We start from the raw sequence: 16330 nt of genomic DNA on the forward strand, positions 1-16330 counted from the left end.
ACAGCGGTATGGATGATCGTGTGAGGAGAAAAGCGAAACAAACCGCACCGCGTTTTCAAATAAAATACATTTAATCGAAGCGATTTCAGTTGCTTGAAATGCGATACGATAGGTTCAACCATCAGTTCCCACGGCCACGGGGAATCGTCGTACGCCAGTCAAAAAATAATACCAACATAAAAAATATGGAGGATATGCGTCTGAACTCTGGCTCTGGCTGGCTGGCATCTTATTTGTTTTCCATCTGGCTGATCACATTTGGTGGACACATCCGTGTTGTCGACGTCGTTCATCCCCTATATCCCCCCCTTTTTTATCAAATCGCATGTACACCGGCGCAGACGACGCAAATATCCAATTTGCAATGCCAACTTTCTTCCAGCCCCACCACGGTCGATGGTGCTGAGCAAAAAGGATATTGCAACAACGACAAAAAAAAAAACACCACCGTTCAACGTGGGCATAAAATAAACATAACGATAATCATAATCTTTATTATAACGACGAATTTATGTATGTGCATACATGCATTTTTATGTCGGAGGTCTCGGGCCACTACCAAACCGAACCTGGCGCGGGGCCACCGGCCGAGAGCAGCGCGTGTGTTGTGCGTGCCCGCGGTCCCTTCATTAGGGGTGTCCGGCGGTCTCATGTCATAAATGTATGAAATGGTACGCGAATCATCGCACTGGTCGGACCCGGGCGACTTCTCTCCCCACATAAAGGACGATAATTGGGCATCATAGATCAATTATTTTATGTTTTTCGTGCAGCTGATCGCCAGTCTTTAAGCCTTTGGTTTTAGGGGTGTCTTTCGATCGTTGTCTCTCGCTTTCGGTTCGATAGGTCCGAAATAAGGCTACTTGAAGGATTTGTGTCGTTGCAAAATGTCATTTCGATTAGGGTTTTTCGTTACTCTTTGCTGATGGGATGTAAAATTGGACCAAGAACCAAATTGAAGGAGTACGGGGACAGCATAAGAGCTCGGGAATGATTTATAACGACTGTGTAGGACCAACGGAAAGCTGGTGAAATGCTCACGTGGAAGATTAGTGTAAGTTTCGCTTCGCAGGAACGAAGGGAGGTAGCAAAAGGATGCTTCAGTTTTTTGTTATTTAAATTTGCCTACAAAAATATGTTGAATTATTCAATCGAAAAATACACATTCACATCATTGTAGTTTGCTGCAGAAGTCGCTTAGTTTTCAGGTCCAATTTTTCCACCTATAAGAAAGGAGCTTTAGCTCAGTTTTCCCCGAGTCTCCAAGCTTCACACGGGCCGCAACACAAAGAGGCACAATTAAATCCGATCGCTTTGGAAAAACGGACCACCACCCCAGCCCATCCTATAAAACCGATTAATACTGACAGCTGTTAGCCGCACAAAGTGCGTTCCATTAAAAGAAATTCCTGTCCGCGAGTCGGATGCACTGAATGCAAAGACACACGGAGACTGCACAACTCCACCTGCACAAAACAATCGCGCATTGAGATTCGCAATTCGCGACTTCGATTATCGATCAATTAGTCGCAACCGTTAACCGGCCAGCAGTGCCACAATTATCTCCTTAAGCGCACAGTCAACGGGCGGATAGTGCGGACCCGACCCGCACGCTCGTCTGCCGGGCTGTTTAAGAGATTGCCCCGTTTTAAGCGCGATAGAGGGAAAGAGAGTTGAAGAAGCAGAGCAAACAAAAAGACAGAGGAAAGTTTACCGCACAATATCAATGGACGGATGGCAGCAACGGACGAAAAAACTGCTAGACACACAGCATCTGCTCTGAAGATAACACAGTTTTTCTTTCGCCATTATGATTTTTGCTGGAGCACATTGCGAACAAAAAGAGGGGGGGGGGGGAAGGAAAAACGGGCCGCAGTCACTCATTTCCACTTGTTGCAACTGTTTTCCACGAACGTACACACACACACACACGTGATCGACACGTAAAAGCGCATCGAATCAACGCGCGCGGAACGGTTAGACAGCTGGCGCGCATTTTGCGCAGAGTCGCGAAGACCCGATGCACCGGATAATTTATGGTGACACTCATGCACTGGAGGCCAAACCCCGGGGTTTTTTCCCCTCTCTCTCTCATTCTCTCTCTCTCGCTCGCCGGTTGTTGGCGCACCAGCCCGAGTAAGGAATTTTCGATATAATTTCCATCAAACGCGCTGCGGACAGTTTGCGATCGCGTGTGTGCGGCCTTGCGAGAAGGCATCCCATCGGTGTCTTGACCATCCGGTGTGGTTGATTATGTTTTAGAAAATTTCTAATTGTCTGCTCGTACGACGCTGCGGTTCCGCGGCAGATATAAGCGAGCGAAATCCGAGTGGATAAAAATCTGCACGAAAGCCTACGGTGGTGGTGGTACGCAGCAGGATCAAGAAAGGCGAGGAGGAACCGAACCTTAAATCAAACACTGTTGCGACCGACGCACACCTGACACATGGTTCAGGCACAGTTGCAGATGGTGCAGTAGATAGGGCTGGCGGACGGTCGAAGCGAGTACGTATTTGGCGAAAGCATTCGGAATGCAATGAATGGACATCATCGGAGTCCGCGCACAATTGGAGTCGCGCACAGTCCGTGCCCGATTCGGGTAGCCTAAAGGGGGGAAAGACTTTCAATAATGTTGTTCGGAAAGGAAAAATCTTCATCACTTTAGGCTCTAGGTTCGGGCTTAAGGGCTACAGTTTTCCCCATTTTAGTGCGTTGCACTAATTGAAATCTCTCGCGTTCGTCCATTGGCGACTAATTATCGTACCGTGCATGGTACGGCAGCTCCGGATATGCCGTTCTATGCAGCTTCCGTACATACATTTAGCGAACGATTGATTGATTTTGTCTACTATCCTCCCTCCTTTTTCACTCGTTTTACAGATACACGGATGTTGGTTTCAAATACTATCTGGAAAGCCCAATCAGCTCGTCCCAGCGCCGGGAAGACGATCGGATAACGTACATCAACAAGGGACAGTTCTACGGCATTACGCTCGAGTATGTGCACGATCCGGACAAGCCGCTTAAAAATCAAACAGTGAAGGTAAGTTTCGCCGGGCACTAATCGTAAGCGATACGGCCGTGAAGTAGCGTAGCATGTTGATGAGACCCTTAGACCCTGCTTTTATTTGCGCTACTTCTTGAACTGTTTTGCGAATGAAATAATATTGCCGTAAAGTTTGATGTGCATGGGTTCAATCCTCATCGAAGCAGTTTAAAGAGCTAACAGATTAGTTTTTGAATCTGCGATCCGGGATGATCGATCAGGGATGATGTCCGAAGTGCAACCCCCCTTACCTTTCGCCCGATCGATTCACATACGGGGTCGGTACGCATAAAAGCAAGAGCTGTGTAACCCTTAACCTTCCGGCCGTACGAAAAAGCCCCTTGTTTGTTTGCCCTCATTGAGTCAATCCCTTTTGCGGAGATATTTGTTTGTTGTTTGTATTGATTGAAGCGCTGATCAATCATCGATCGGCGTGCGTAAGAGTACCGGGAGCGAGATTCGTGATTCGTTCCGCTTCAACCCAAAACGAACCAGGAAGTAATATCTTAGAATTTTTACTCTCTATTTCACCAGCAACGAAATCTGTTTCGATGGTTCCAAATGATGGTGCCTCCGTAAAACCGGTTCAACCAAAATAACCGGCTGCGTGTTGTTCTGAATTTTATTCAAATTCATGTGATGTCCCAAAAAACCGGGATCGGGTTGGAACGTAAATCTCGACTGCTTTTTTTTTTTGTTTGGTGTTGCTGTGTGTCTTCTCTCATGTTCACAAGGCCCCGCAAACAGGTGTCCAGTTTACCTTGACCTTCCACCACGAGCGGTTCGGAGCGTTCGGAAGCGAACCAGTTCCGATCCAGATCGACCGAGTCACGTGCAGCGTCAGTGAGAGAGAAGATTACAGGTTAAGCGCCACCAGTTTGGCTGCTGCTGCTGCTGCTGCTGCGGGAGTCGGCAATTACAGCATTTTATCTGGTTGGCTTTTTAAAAGTTGCCTTACTTCGCCTTTACTACACAGCGTTTTACTAAGGTGGAGCTATTTTTTAAAGCAAGAATTATACTTTAAAGCCTTGAAAGGTATAAGTTAGTCAAAAAAAAGCTTCACTGGAGTTAGTTCAAGACATATGAACTCCAGCGCCGTTAGAATAATAATCAAAATAGTTGGGGGGAAAAAAATCCCTCATCCAATGAATTTGATTGCATTATAGCATAATTTATAGCACCTTAGAGCCCGAACCGTAACTTGACGCTGCCGGCATTCCAGCAACAATAGTTCCGCTATTTTTTTCTAGGCTTCTGTGTAAGCTTACTTCGGAACTTTATCCTTTTTCGGTTTCAATTGCTCGGAACGAAGCTAGGGCCTTCGCTTCGCCCGGTATCATTTTACTGCATTCTGATGCAGCCAAAAATTTGCATATGCGATGATGCACCGAAATGACTAAAATGGATAAGGGTCACACGCGCTACCCCCTGCCAAGGATGTGAAAATTCAATTCAGCATGAGCAAACACTTCTTCGCCTGCCGATGTGGAACGCTTCCCGAGATCGTGCAGATAACGCCCGGAGGGATCCTTTTTTTTTTTTTTGGTTGAAAAAGTCGAACAGATAATGATGGTGGTCGTTCGGAAGAGGCGCAAGATCTTCAAGATCCTGCAAAAAAGAGCGTACGAAAAGGAGTTTGTCTGTGTGTGTATACCAACACAAAAAAAAGCATCCACCAAAGGAAATACACGTCGATGACGAGCGTTACTGATCATTATCCTTTACCGTTATGTGGCGCGTCGTGCTTTCTCTCCCATTCGAAGGGATTTCACCTTCCACCCCGAGAGCCTTGAGAGCTCACATTCACGCGTGTCATTTTACCGGTCGAAAAAAAGAGGGAGACGCAAGGACTCGGTGCGAAAATTGTTTAACCAACCATCACGGCGACGATAGCATCAATTCGATTGTGTGTCGGAAGACTGTTTTTTCCTCGGGACTTTTTTTTCGGCTGTTGGAACGTTTGATTTGTGATGCTTGCTTGCTTCCGCTTCCGGGCGCTGGTTCCCAGTAACAGTAGCAGCAGTAAGGAAAGCACGGCTTGTTGATGTGCGGTGCCTTCTTGTGTGTGCCGAGCGTTTTCCCCGCCGGCAACGCATGGTAATTATTCATTTTTACAATAAAAATATTTAAATTTCCTTCTGCATTTGCCCCTATGTTGGCAGTGGTTGGCATCAGGATTTATCTGCTAAAGGAATTCAGGAGGTGATGAAGATGCTGACGGGTTGATTTGTTTGATTGTTCCGTGGCCGATTCCGTCTAACTGTACCGTCGCCAAGCGCACCTTTGAATGCATACAACCTCCCTGCTATTTTTTACCTCTCGGTTGTTTATTTATGCTTACTCATTCATATGAAATGTACGCCTGTCGGGGAAGGAACTGTAAATTGTAACAACAAATAGAGAAAAGAGAAAAAAAAAGTAGCGGCGAAACAAAACTAACTTAACGATTAACGCAGAACGCTAACGAGAATCGTTGCCGATTCGTTAGCCGCTCCGGCAGCAGCAGTGACATAAATTCCTCCGGCCCGCAGTAACTGATGAACCGTTGCATCGTTTGATTGTGATTTTTATTTAATTCACGCCACCTGTAAGGAGTGGCTTTTAATTACCGACACGAAAATGGAACTCGCTCTGTCGTCGTCGTCATCGTCCTCCGGCCCCAGGAAAGCGAGGCCAGGTTTTTCCGGTTTTTCCTAATGACCGACCGGACCCGGGTGTCCGTCAGACACCGACGTTTGTTTTATCCGTTTGCCGTGCCTCCAATCCTCCTCGGTGGATGTCCGGTTTTGGATGTATGGTACGCACTTTCTGCGAAAAACCGTTGGTCTAGCTGGTGGTGATTGTGATGAGCAGCTTACTACAGGGGACATTTTAAAGCTTCTCGATTGGTTTTTGTCGAACAAAATTGGGAAATCCAAAAACAATTAATTCTGAAGCTTATTTTTAACATCAAAAGTTTTTCGTTGTACACTTGGAAACTAGATCTTGCTTGTGATATGTAAATCCCACAAAGCTCGCCAACTACACCTAACCTCCAAAGGTCACACAAAACCGTTTCTACCAACGCAAAATTCCTTTCCAAATCTTGGACATCGTGTCATTCCATTCCTCTCGTTCTGGCGCAGTGTACGGACGACGACGACGACGACAACGTTTGATTTGATTTGTTTCGTTCCGTTTCCGTTCGGTTTCGTTATTAATTGGCTACAATACGTTCGGTTGATCAGGCCAACAACCAACAAATCGTACCCTGTCTGTTTGTCTGTCCGTCCCCCCCGCTGTATGTCCCAGCAAGAGACAAGTTTTTAGGCTAATAAAACATAAAAATATTACCGGAGCAACATTTTTCACCCGGATCCTCACGCCTGATGTCTCCCGGTACCTTGGCGTACGGTATCGTTTACCTCCCTGCTGACGGTGACGGTGGAACTAGAAAATAGGAAAGCAGCAGCAGCAGGGTACGAGATCCGCAAGGAAAACTGTAGAAAGACACACGTCGTCCCAGCGCACATGCACGAGACACTTGCGCACGGAGAATCTGGCCGAGGGAGAAAGGTGGACGGGAAGGAGGGAGACAGTGTAATGGATTGGGCGGACATAGTAGGAGCCAAGATATAATACCTACCAACGCGTCATGTCTGCGCAAGATGCGACCACCGGACACACACAACGGACGAGTGAATAAAAACACCAACCGTGCAGCTCGAGCCAACCTCGGATAGCTCGGAAACTCGAAGCAAAAGAGGAAAACAAACGGCACCGGAGAGAGATCCCCCCCTCCCCCCCCCCCCCACCCTTCGGTCATACATCCTCGGTCCCTCGTCTAACTGTAAATGCATAGGAAAACATAGTGCAATTTTAATTAAGATTTATATCTAAAAATGCCTTGTTTGTAATGTATCTATATCTTTCTAACTATTAGTCAGTTTACTTATTTATAATAATTATTTTCTCGTCGACGTCGTCCATCCTTTTTGCCCTTTGTTCCTCTCTTCATACCTCCACGTCCACCTATGCGGGACATTGCAATGCGAGAAACGCTTTGCGTCGGGTGCATCCCACGGATATTGCGCACCTTCTCAACCTGACTGACCAACAACGGTCCTCGGAAATGCCCACTGCAGCGCGTGATCGTGTGATTCTTCGCTTCGAATTTTCCACCCAAACGATGGGGCCTACGTACTGCAATGCCCGCAGCGGCAGCACAGTTCCGTGTTGATATGTCGCGTGAAATGAGCCTGCATAGATTTGTTGTGGACTTTGGACTTTTGAAATCGTTGGACCCTCCCCGGGTGCAAAACCCATACCGCCGGGGAAACCGTTTTGGAATGTGGTGCTTTTATGTATTTCTTTTATCAGTTCCCCCTACGAACGGCTCTTCGGGTCTCCTATCGGTGGACGCGAAGAATGCTTTCGCTTCACTGGGGAATGTTTTCACGCGCAAGAAAACTATGCAAGTCGCGTACATCACAAGACGACGCGGTCTTGGCTGGGCGAGCGGGTTCGAGATTTTCTTCGTTCCAAACGCTGCCTGATGCTTAACTTCACGCGATTCCCTAATCGCCCATCATCATCGAGAGAGCGGCGAGCGTTGTGTCACCGAGCTGTGCCGAGGGTTTCTCATGGTGAAGTTTGAAGATTTCGAAGCCGAAGAGATCTTTATCTATCGGTAGAATTCCCAGTAGGGTCTGCCACTGCTTCCCTTTACCGGCCCCGAATTAGTATCGTGATTAATCTTTGAGCAAATATTTAAATTAAAGCTTACGGCCGTGCCGAGAATCGGAAGGATTGCTCCCTTTACCATGCTGCATTCAATCGCGCGAACTTAATTTGTCATCCATCGTCAGCACCGGAATTCCTCCGGAGTATGGTAAAGGGGTATTCTGTTTTTTTTTTGGTCGCAGTTTTCCTTCTTTTCATTTATTTATGCACCACTTCCGCTGAAACTTTCCATCTCGTATACAACGGATTCAATCAATCTTTAAGCGCTGACATGTTTGCTTCCCGCGAGCGATGACTCAAATCGCGCGTAAAGAGCGTGGCAAGTAACGACGCATGGATGGGATGCAGACGCGGGAAAAGATGATAGATTTACTCGATGTGCTTCTGGTACAAAATAAACTTCAGTTTGTTTTTTTTACTTCCTTATTTCCGTGATGAATAACCAGGCTGAGCCGTCGTTACAAAACGGTTGTACTGTAATGATCAAACCGGAGCAAAATACATACATTTATCATTGGCGCTGTAGTGCGGGTTTTAATCATACGTTGCAGTACACGCGGTATAGATTAATCTGATAGTAGCGAAGCATTCATATAAAGGCAAACGGCAGAACAGATCGCGCCGAGTGACGAAAACGAGCTCCAAATTCGACAATCACGATCAAATAACGCTTTTCACATTACGAGCGTTCACAGTCGTGACAGCGGCTTTAACATTGAACTTCTGAGCTCAGGGTCCCAGGGTCAGTGATAGTTTCCTCATAGTTGTAGCTTCTTAATATATAAGAGTATCATTCTTACCGTTTCCCCTCCCCTCTTTTTCCATTATTGCAGAGCGTCATCATGCTGCTGTTCCGCGAGGAGAAAAGCCCGGAGGATGAAATTAAAGCCTGGCAGTTCTGGCACAGTCGGCAGCATTCGGTAAAGCAGAGAATATTAGATGCCGGTAAGTATTCTGCACCACCACAAGTTAAGCGTTCATTGGGTCCTCTCAACCGGCAAGCGATGTTGGATTCCCTGTGCTGGACCAAAAACAGTCCGTCCAAGCGTTCGTGAAAAGCATAGCAAATGCGTTAAGCATCGTCGCAGTGCAGGAGAAGAAAAACCTCCCCTCCACCGATTGGGTGGAATCCAATTACCGTGCTTTATTTATCGATTATCATTGAACTCTCGAAACCCCGGGTACCAATTTCCAGTAAATCATAATTTTATGCAAAACAAGCTCCCGGTCCAGCACAAACCCCGATGCGGATGGATCACCCGTCGGGATGATGGTCAGCGCAATGGCGTTCAGCTCGCATCGCACCGGCGACAACTAAACGGACAATTATTTAATTATATTTATTGCTTATTGCTGGCGATTATTGGCCGCTGATGTATGGCCTGAGAGTGTGATTGCCAACGGAGGGGCGAAGTGCGACGAAACTGGTTTACATCGTCCCGCTTTCGGTGAGGGGGTTTAATGATGTACAGCCTGACGGATGTCTCCTGTTTCTGCCCCGTTGGCTGGATGTAATTTTCTTTGTACTCCGTCCAGCATCGAAATACCCCCGACCCGGATCACAAAGGATCACCTGGGCAGGAGAAGCCCATTTGATTTAATCTTGATCTCTACCGTCGATCGGTGTAGCTGTGATCCTTTGGCTGCCTCAACCAGAGAGAACAACTTCAATTGCTAATTGCAACGGACAGCATTCCGGGACCCGGGTTGGATCGCTGTGTGCAGAGACCGGTAACGCACGCTGTGGATTGTATGATCCATTAGAATTAACATCGTGCCTGCATCCCGACCAAGAACTGATCTACTGATCAACCCCACGGGATATGGTGATGATGATGATCGGGTGAGCGTTATGCGCATTATGCGCACGGTAGGGCTGCAAACCGACCTGCCCTGGTCGAAAACGTCGCCAATGTCATAACAATTAAACGTAATTTTATCGATTGTAATTTGCTGCAAACGGTTGTTCACTGGTTGGACAATCAACATTAGCCATTCCTGCTCGTCTTACGCTTTGGGGCCCAACTTTGCACTACGGGCCCTCTGCCCATGCCGGCCACATCCTACGGGGTTCTGATTTGTTTTATACTCTACTGCTGTTCGTCCGGGTGGTTGTAGTGTACACCGTCGTCATCATTTCCCCACCGGCTGTGCAATTATTATCGATTCATTTAATCGCCGCTGCGTTGGTTACGACACCCGGTTTCTGTCATATCCTGCACACCGCGATCGTGTTGCGTGGACGACAATGTTGCGTTGCTGTCAATTGCCGCTGACGCGCTAGTGAACTGTCATGTTCTGTCAAGACCACAGTGTCTTGGCGAGTAGCTCAATTAGTGTCCGCACCGGCTTAGGAGAGGTAAAGATCAAATTTTACAAACCGAACCGATGCAGATAAGATCCCACTCGTCGTAGTTTGGTTATTCTTTATCGCGATAATTGCAACTGATTGTCGTGCGTGTTCCCTTCCACGCACGCTGCGTGGTCAATGACCGGTATTAAGTGTCAGGTGGAAATCCGTCCATCCGTCCGTGATTTGATGCTTTGAAGGTAACGGTTGTGACATGGTAATGACGATACCGAACTCCTCAGCCATCGCTGAACAGATCCAACACGGGTGATAATTAAATTATGTGTTTCTAGCCAAACGTCGATCTCCAGATCTCCCAGTCGCTAGAGCTGACACATCCCGTAGCGCGGACCGATCTACGTTCCTGTCCTTCAGCAGTACACAGTTTTGATTCTTTATCATTATCGATTCCGCCTGCTCTTCTTTAATACCAACGTATTTTCGCTTCTTTCCCACTTTTGCAGACACGAAGAACTCGGTCGGTTTGGCCGGTTGCATCGAGGAAGTATCGCACAACGCAATCGCCGTCTACTGGAATCCTCTCGAGAGCTCCGCCAAGGTAAGTTTTCTATACTCCGGTTTTTCAAACATTCGGGCCAGTTGTGGCGTACGCAATTCCCACGGGGCTTCTTCACTGTCAGCTCGGGGGAACGCAACAGCCAGCCAGCAAAGCCCAAAAAATGCATTTTTCATCAACAAAAAAAAAATCATCGGATCGTGTAATGTAAGCAGGACGATTTGCGCCGGACGAGACGTGCACACATTGCCGACGAAGGCCATCTCGCCCAGTATCGTCAAGCTACTTGCGGTACCGACCGAAAAAAAGAGAAAGAAAAACACATTCACCATTAAGTGTACATAAATTAAAATAATCTCATTTCCTGCGACTTCTCGACGAATGGGAGACGCCGAGGGTTCCTTGGTGGCCCGTTTCGCAAAATGGCGCTGGAAGTTCATATATTTCGTTCGCAATTCTTGGCGTGTTTTTTATTATTATTATCAACCGTCGCACATTCTCTTCCACACCTCAACCCCCCGTGTTTTCACGTTCGTCCATAGCGCGTACGTGAAGCGGTGCGATCGGGTAATGGAAATGATAAATCATAGAAGTAAAAATAATAACATTATTTCATTGCAATATTTATGACGACGATTTGGCCGGTTGGTTGGATGGTTTTACGGTACGGCGGGCCCGATTGGGCCCGGGATACAGCGGACGCGGATTTATTCGATCGTGGTGCACTGTCGGTAAGGGGGTGCGCTTTTCCGGAGTTGAAGTTCGGAGCTCGAGTGTCGATGCAGAAGCTAATTAAAATTGCTACCGAGGAATATTGCTGGCCGTTTCGATTGGGGTGGATCGTTCCGGCGTTTGTGAGATACCTGATGGACTTGTGCCCTGGCAGGCGGCATCGGTATCGACAGACGAGAGGCTATTAAAAGGTTAAACCGCCCATTCCATGTGAGCTTTACCTCTTTTTTACGATGTTTTTGGAGAGACTGATGTGCTGTTGTACTGAAGATTCGATTGGATTTGATTTTCTACAAGCATAAACAGCTCAAATTAAATGCCAACTGAGTCACATCTTTCCCGAGTTCCAACTCCACAGCAGATGCATGAGTCATCCAATCATTTGCCCATCCGTACTCTTGTTGAAAAGAATGACACATTTCCAAAACATTGCCCATTTGGATAAGAATTTCCTTTACCGGCATTACATGCTTCTGCGCTCCATCATCCCGCTTATTAAAATTAGTTCGTCTAATTGCGTAGGAGCTTACAGCACAAATCTCTCTCCAAGCCCAACAACGAATTCTAATTGAATTCTGTCATTTCGGCATCAACCTCAGTGTGAAGTTGCCTGTGTCACCGCGTGAATCGTGAGCATAGTATTTATTCTAGTTTACGCAGACATTGTGGAACCTTAGACCTCAAGGGGCATGCCCCTTAGAACTTCCAACATGGCGTGGGGACACCCACTATCATCCGTTCTGAGCCGTTCCATGTCATCGTCATCTTGTCAACTCGATGCCGAAAATGGTTTGATCCCTTGATTAGTTTTTCGTGTTGCAGTCTTTCGGTTGTGTGTGAAGCGAAATAAATCTTTCAACGCTGATACATGCGTACGCGCAAATATGAGCTTCCCCTCACAAACGTGTACTCTCCTCTCCCTATGTGCGGCTAAGGGCAGCAAAGGGGAAAACCTCTAGCTTCGGACAACCAATTCTCAACATCGATTCTAGTCCCCAATCGATCACGCCCACATAAGCGTTGTTGTGAGCAACGAAACAAAAGGGAATCAACATTTGTCGATTCCACTGGTTTTGCAGTGATCGAAAACTTCATACGCGCATTTTATTTTTTTACAGACCTTCGTGCCCTGTCCGATGTCTGAGCGGATTGTCACTAAGCCGCAAGACATCGTGCACGGTTCGGTGTTTGGAAATGGCATCGGAATTAGATCATTCGATGCTATCGCGCGCAGGCCAGGAACTCGGAGCAACAGCTCGGAGCAAGATTAATTACCGGCCCGGCGGACACATTGCCTCCAAAACCGGGGCGCACCAAACGTCAACTTTCTGCTCCGGAGTACGTCAAGATCGTGCCAAAAGACAATTAGTCTTTGCCCCCCCAACCTAATCACCGGGGGATTTTGAGCGAGGTTAGAAAATACCGGCGAAACTGACCAGCTGGCTGCTAACATTTTTGCAAAGGAGGTTGAAGGATTGCTTTGCTCTGCTGAGCCAGCAGTAGGAAACAAAGTAGGAAAAGGCGATTCGGTCTAATCTTTGCTGTAATATCGCGCCCGCCGACGGTCGGTCGATCGGAGAACCGGGGGGAACACTAATAAGATCTAATGTTTGTGGAGGTCGGTGGATGGCTGTCGGTGAGAATTTCGCGGCCGTTGTTTCGCGATCCAGATACTCATACTAATGTGGCTTTCACAATATTTGAAACAATTTATAACGCTTAACGCGAGCTTACCTTGGGCGTTCCTCACCGGTGACCTCGTCTGACAGTGGTGGTGAAAAAGGAAACCATCGATCTGTTATTGATTATTGGCTTCTGCATTTCACAACCGGACACCAACACAAGTGGTGCTTGAAGAAGAATCAAAAGAATCCACAACATCTTTTTTCGCTTTCCGCAGTGGGGAATAAATTTTCGAATGATTAATCGAACTCTGATCGTGGACGACGACCCATAGACTGGGGAGGTGGTAGACCCATTTTGAACTATTGTGTCTTTTGCCACCGGTGCGACTCTCTCTCTCTCTCTCGCGGGCTGCCACTCTTCCGGACCATCTGAACGGTCCGAACGAACCTTCTCCCTTCTGCCGGGCTTTGACCGTTGGTTGGCTTTGAGAAGCCAACGCAGCGGTAGCGCGCAACAATGATAGAAAACGTACAGCCCCCGGGAGACACACGCGTATAAATCAGCGCACATTTGACGTTTGCGATCCGCGCAAAAAAAAGCCTCCACAGTCGATCGTCGCCAAGGCAAGTGCCGGAAAGGAGTGTAAAAGTGTCGCGCGCGTTGGTCGAATCGAACGCGTCGCTTTCCGATCGATAGCGTAACGGCATACGACCGATGACCGATCGCAAACGGCGGAAGAAACGCTGAGATCGCGTCCTGAGACACGGTTTGTGCTGCTGTTGCGCGTGGGCTTACCCGACGACGACGACGACGCAGTACAACAACACCCTAGAGCAGCGACATGTCTCGGTGTTTGTCAACCGTGGTGCTCTGGGAGTGAGATTTCTAAGGCGTAGGATGTGGCGCACACTAATTTCTTTTTGCGCCCTCCCGTCTGTCGATCGATGCGTCATGGGAAAGCGTTTGTGTTCGGTTCGGCCCGTTCGGTGATGTCATCCGGTCGTACATGAGTGCGGAAGACTTTTCCACTCTCGGGGTCTCACCGTCGGTTACGCCATCTGGCAATACAAAATGCGCTCCCCGGGCGAGAAACCCGAACAGTGGCCTCTCAAGCCGGCCGCGTTCGAGACGGAAATCGAATCGGTGATGCGAGGGTTGATGAAATTAATATTTCGATTAGAGCCGATGACCAGCCCTCCTCTTCCTTGTCTATGGGGACGTCATATTAAACTTCCGGGAGGAGGGAACGCATACCGCATGTCCTTCAGAGCTCGCGTGCTCACTTGCCCTGTATTTGGGTTACATTAATTCGAATCGAATATGTATCATTTCCTTGTTCCACTGGCAGAGTTCCGTTCGCTTCGCAAGGACACTTTGATGAAGGAAAAAGGAATTGAATGTTGAATTTCGATCGATTGTACACCCCGTTGATTCCGAAACCACCGTTTCCCGGACACCGGACAGGCAATCGGGAGTGTCGAGGATCGGGAGTCTCGCGCATGCGGAACGAAATAAAGCTGTCTAAGTGTAATAAAGTTGATAAAATATTATGAAACCGGTGGTTTCTCTCGCAAACTGGCTGCTGGAAACGGTTTTGCTTTCTGCGCCCGAATGTATGCAATGTGCGCCACACAGCGAAAAGGCGCCGCCCAAGGATAAGAAATGATAAAACAGAAACACGGGGCGGAAGAAATCAATTCCAATCCTTCCCTTGTTCTTCTCCTTTTTCCTGCTTCATTCCCTCCCTCCTCATCCTACAAACGTGTTACATTTGTTTTACCCCTGTAGCCCCGTGCCTTTCATCTGCGCTGCTCTGCTCGACGCACTGATAAAATACGCAAACAAAGTGCTCACGCAGAAAGTCCACAACTAATAATGGCTGGTAGAGGCTACCCTGTTTCGGTGGACACTGTTCCCGCTCTGTATATGCTACCGGCTGGTGGCCCGTGCGAGCCGAACCCCGATAAAGCTCGTAAAAAACGGCTTCTGTCTGTTTTTGGGGGGACGCCAGCCCAGCATAAGCAAAAACGGACGGCCGGTGGTTAGCTTCTTCCTTTCAAGGGGTGGGTCAGAATATGTGTCGAAAATAAAGCGATAATCATTTAATTTGTTTCTGCCGTCCGTCTGTTACGGAGAGGGCTGCTCTGCTCTGCTTCTGCTGCAGGCAACCGGGTGACTTGCCGTTGCCGTTTTTGGGGACCTTTGATTGTTTCGTTTTTTTTTTTTTTGGTTGGGTTGTGTTATGCTTCTGTTTTACCTTTTATGCTTCTGAGATGCAACACACCTTCGCCTTGATCATCATCAGTCAGCACGTTTTGCGCGATGCAAATGGGTGATCGCGTGGTTGGCTCCTCCTGGCTTCTAACTCCCAGCGGGCTTTCATTCTGAGCCGAGCTTTAATAGCTCGTGTGCTCCTTGTGTTTCTCGGTATGGGGAATTTCTGGTCCCTTTTTTTTCGTGGGTTCCCAGATTTTTGCAATCCTCAAATTCGTTCACCGCAGGGGGCGGCCGAGGGTTATTTTGTTGGTTGGCCTTACGATCGAGGTTGCGACAAAATTTGTAACATTTTCGTTTTATTTTCTCTCCTGTGTTTTTGGAGCTTTTTACCATCAGATAACTTCTTCGCCGCAAAGCAGAAGGACAAAAAGACACACAACTGCACACGAGAATGTTGAGGTTAGGTTATGGTATCGATGACGATTAAGACATGGGCAATGGTTTTTTTTTCTCTCTTGCTTTTGCTTTATTTATGGCTTCATTCCTTTGTGGGTTTTCCCCAGCCTCCTCTCAGCTCCCGCTTTTTGGGTGGAGGAAAGACAGTTCATGATTATTTTTCACCCAATTGGCATTCAACTTGTCGAATTTATGGCTGCGCTGCTTCCCTAGTGGTTGTAAGTGGAAATGTCATAATTAGTGATTGTGTTGTGGCACGTGTTGTGCACTGCAACCCCGCCAGCATTTAAACGAACGCATTTAAAGGGTCGTGTAATAAATTTACCATTTAAAAGGTTTTATTTCGTTACAAAAACAAATAAAAAACCGCTTGCGGTAGAAAGTGGGTTAAATTGGTTGGCTCATATACCACTCATACGCTGGATGTTGATTTGCTTTCAATGAGTGACTCGTAGACGACGATCGATAAAAGCTTAACGAGAGCCATACTGAAGCGATCGACGACAACGCGTCAAACCGAAACCTCACTCGGTCCCTTTTGTGGGTCTCTTGTCTAATCGGCGTTTCGATCGAAACGGCTCGATCTCGCTCGGACCTCTCGGCAATGAGGTCAGGTTGGCCCCGCGCGAGATGGTCGCCCCGTTTAGTCGATCTTTTCTTTTAC

General features: G+C 47.5%; 1 protein-coding gene across 2 annotated transcripts in view; it reads left to right on the forward strand.

Annotated features, from left to right (window-relative positions):
• LOC118512853 (protein grainyhead-like) overlaps window positions 1-16330 on the forward strand; it is a 184314-nt gene that overhangs the window by 141881 nt on the left and 26103 nt on the right. For both annotated transcript variants that reach the window (XM_036057926.1, XM_036057924.1), the window contains exons 9-11: window positions 2881-3043; window positions 8602-8713; window positions 10583-10677. In XM_036057926.1, the coding sequence (XP_035913819.1) occupies window positions 2881-3043; window positions 8602-8713; window positions 10583-10677 (370 nt within the window). The remainder of the gene's footprint in view (window positions 1-2880; window positions 3044-8601; window positions 8714-10582; window positions 10678-16330) is intronic.

This window comes from Anopheles stephensi, chromosome 3, assembly GCF_013141755.1.
Source record: "Anopheles stephensi strain Indian chromosome 3, UCI_ANSTEP_V1.0, whole genome shotgun sequence".
Classification (NCBI taxonomy): domain Eukaryota; kingdom Metazoa; phylum Arthropoda; class Insecta; order Diptera; family Culicidae; genus Anopheles; species Anopheles stephensi.